The following is a 3,882-nucleotide window of genomic DNA, read 5'->3' on the forward strand; positions in this document are numbered from 1 at the left end:
TTTTTTTTTTTTTTTATAAACAGGATTTTTAAGAATGACCTAATCTCCGATTGTTTGTGTGCATTAAATCACGTTGTTGGTCCCGTACACAAGAGCGAGGAGGGCCGGGGCCGGGGCTGGGGCTCGGGGTTGGGGGGGAGCATGAGGCCAGCATCCCCCATCCCCTCCGGGGCAGAGGGGGGACAAAGGGGGCCAGGGTGGAGGGAGAGTGGCCGGCGGTACACGCTGTCGGGAGGGATGTCGCCGACCCACCGGCACCCGCTGTGCGAGGGAGAGCCCGTTGGGGTGGTGGAAGGCAAAGAGGAAAAGCCGCAGTTACATCACGAGGAGGTTGGGAAGCAGCGGCAAAGCCAGGGCCTCGTGCCAAGCTCCGTGGTATAAATTAGACAACAAAAAAATGGCTAGGGCCTTGGCAAGTTACCTTCAGGCTGGAATCAGCTGAGAGAGAGACTTTATTCACTGAAAACAGTCTTGGAAGCAAGTCCTATTTTTTTTTTTTTCCCCTCCAGGACTTGGGGCTGGCTTCCAGCGACTAAAGCCATGTGAGGGCAGTTATTGAAAATTTTTGACATTCCAACCACAAATGAGCCAATAAATACCTTCTCCACATGTGCTTCAAAAAGAAATTGGAGTGGGGTGGAAAAGAACTAAATTATGCTACCTTCTTTCTGCAGCCAAAACGTCTATACTTACAATGGCCACCTTCAAAACTCCAGCCTCCTGGCACGGGGCCATTTCCCTCGTGGTTCTGCTTACTGCCATGTCTTCCAAAAAAAGGGTACCTAAAACCGCTATTACTTCCACACATTTTGTAGTAAACTAAAAACAGACTCTAAACATGAGCCCCGGTGACTTTATAAGACATTAAAAGAAAAAGTCACACAAGACCCCTGGCCTCGGCCCCCGTGCTGCAGATGCTTGTCTTTGCAGTGGTGTTAATTTGTAGGGGTTAGTAAACAAGTGCAGGAATCCTGGGGGGAGCGGTGCTGGAAGCGACTTGGTGGGGAAGGTGAGGAAGCTCCGGGAAGAGTGGGGGGGGGAGAGAAGAGAGATGCCTGTGTTTGCAGGACTGCATTGCCTTCCTCCTGCCTTACCTTTCAGTCCCCTTCTCCTGAGTGACATGGTACTGCAAGGGTGTCAGCCGCTTCCTCAGCTCCTCCTGGGAAAAGACCACCTTACAGTCCTTTTTATCCCTACATGACCCTGCAAAGGGAGAGGATATGGGAGAAGGAGCCTTTTTAGCTTAAATCCTGAATAATTGCTTTGGCAGACGGCCACAGCATAGCTTCTGCATTCACTTGTCAATGACCAGACCGGTCCCTAATGCACGAAGAATGGCTCAGCTGAACTGCAGCTGATTATTTCTTCAAATCCAAGTTTAAAAAAGAATTTTGCTAGAGAGCCAGGTGATTCCACTGGAGCAGTGACAATGTGCTACAGCCAAAGCCCTTCGGTGTGTTATATACTAAACTGTTGCGCACACAATCATTCACAAGAAAGTAACATTTTCCCAACCATTTAAAAAAAAAAAAAAAATCGGCAAAAAAAAACGCAGCTAGAGCTGAAATGTTCTTTACAAGACATCTATATTGGAGACTTACGGTAATGGGCATATGATGTTTAGCCACAACATTCAACAATTTCACTAGCCTTTAAAGTAGCTGAAAAACAATTTAAATCTTTAGAATTCCATTAAGGTTGATTTAACTTCTAGACGCATCCTCATCCTTTTACTTTATAACATTAACCATTGTGTTTTTTCAGTGTTGAAGCACCAGAATAGCAGCCCTGAGGAGCAAGTAATTTCTTCATGCACAAAGCTGTACAAGGTTCAACAATAAACTTGTCGTAAAAATTAGGGTTGCTACTGAAAGTACCCTCCTTTGAAAATCTCGTCTTACGTTTTGCTTAGTTCACACAGAAAATCCAAGGAGTACATAAGGATTACTGTAAAAAAAACATTTGTATAGTGCAGAAATTCACATCACATCGGGAAAGAAAAAATAACAATAAGGTTGCTTTTGAGAATAAAAACTCCCAAAGTAGTTAACGGAAATTGCTACATATTCAAATAACTTTGACAATTGCTTGCAAAAATTAGCTGACAAAATAACGCAGGGAAAAAGCACTCTAATTATGACAGTAATTAAAATACGGTACAATTAGAAATAAACAGTCCTGACAAAAATATTTTTTGCTAGTAATGTATATACACTCATAAAAAGACCAATTGTGTTCCCAAAGTAGAGGGAACAGACCTACCCATCTGTATGTCATTTAGTACAGGAGAGGCAATGGCAGGTTTAAATTACATGGTATTGGATTGCAATTTCCTAACATTGGATGCTTTTCTGCTTTTTTACCTTGAGTCATTACTAAGGAGTGTTCATAAAAAGTAGCTTAAAGCACAGATGCTTGCAAATCATTTAAGAAAAGATGTTTCTTTCTTCCTCCCCCTCTTCTTTTCTCATTTTTTTAATGTGTGGGGGTGGGTGAATAGGGGAGAGAGGAAAAGAATAATGCTGTTGGTCACTACCAACTAACCCTAGGAAGTATTTTCAGGAAGAAAAAAGTAAAATTGAAAACATCTGATTGAAGTAAATAGTGCAAACATAAAAAGCTTTACTAGTGAAAGAAAGGTATTGAAAAGCGACTTTATTTCATAGATTAGAAATTACTTTTGATCTAAACATTCTTAAAAACAGATTGTTTTCCACTCTGAGCCATCTCATTAGCTGTGCTGCAGAGCCTTCGTTTTAATGGCAAGCTTTGAAAGAGCGCTGCTGTATGCCTTTGTTAGCTTCAATCTTATTTGGGAGAGGGATAAAGATTTCATTCCAGGTCTCTTTGTTTGTCTTTCAAGAACCACTAAAGCAGTATTCACACAAATTTTGCAGGAATGTGCCCTGTGCCATAGCTTACAAATTATTTGGTTTTGGTGCACTTAAAGGTCACCTTCCAAATTAGCAAAATTTTCCTACATCCTGGCTTTTCAACCTCAAATGTAAATATTGTTTCCTAACTGTAAGTGAGGTTTGTTCTTTATAACATTTGGTTGCTTATTTAAAGATGTCAAACTTTGGAGGTTTTTACTCTCCGAATGTGCTGGGCTCTAGGACTAATAAGTCTTTCAAAGTATAGCTAACAGGGAAAGGAAGCATATGCATTATATAAATAGCTATTGTTATGTTGCATTACGCAGCTCAGAAAGAAACTGTTTGAGAGACAGTCTTTCACCTCATATTTCAGTACTAAAAAGCAGTGTAGAGAGCAGCAAAGAATCTTACAAACCAACATTGCTTCACTTAGAAAAATATCTTCCAGTTTTTATATTTTTAAAATTCTATTTGTTTTTTTTACACATTGCAAAAAAAGCAAACTAAGTATAACTTCACTTTAGGAAAAGTCAGAGAAAATACTGAATGTTTTAAAGAACAGTCTCTATCCCCTCTTTACCTAAATATTTTTTTAATCTATTTTTGAAATTTAGTTTTCTTCAATCAATGGGCTCACTATACGCACAAGAAAATTTTTATATGCTACTAGATCCATAGTATAGATCAGAAGCTGGGAGTGTGTTATAAAAGATTTTTTTCCCCCATTGTTTTTAATAATTAACTGGGTGTTTTACAATACAGACAAGTATTTATGTCTACAGGGGAGTTTTGCCAAACTGCACTGGGGTAAACTACAACCTACCCTGACAAAGGGCTCTCTGGGTTTGTAATTTAATGGCATATATACATCAGCAAAAAGCTAGAGTCGCACTACAAATCATAAAAAAAATCTCTTGGTCCAGCCCTCAGCATTCAATAACAGCCCTATTCAATTAATTGCCCTTATTATTTAACTACTAGCAAAAAAAAAAAAAAAAAAAAAAAA

At 39.8% G+C, this 3,882-nt stretch overlaps 1 protein-coding gene across 1 annotated transcript in view; it reads right to left on the reverse strand.

Annotated features, from left to right (window-relative positions):
• Window positions 1–3,882, reverse strand: part of MSRB3 (methionine sulfoxide reductase B3) — a 77,531-nt gene that overhangs the window by 51,839 nt on the left and 21,810 nt on the right. The window contains exon 3 of the mRNA XM_014964142.1: window positions 1,095–1,203. Within this exon, the coding sequence (XP_014819628.1) occupies window positions 1,095–1,203 (109 nt within the window). The remainder of the gene's footprint in view (window positions 1–1,094; window positions 1,204–3,882) is intronic.

This window comes from Calidris pugnax, unplaced genomic scaffold (assembly GCF_001431845.1).
Source record: "Calidris pugnax isolate Ruff unplaced genomic scaffold, ASM143184v1 scaffold44, whole genome shotgun sequence".
NCBI classification, from domain to species: domain Eukaryota; kingdom Metazoa; phylum Chordata; class Aves; order Charadriiformes; family Scolopacidae; genus Calidris; species Calidris pugnax.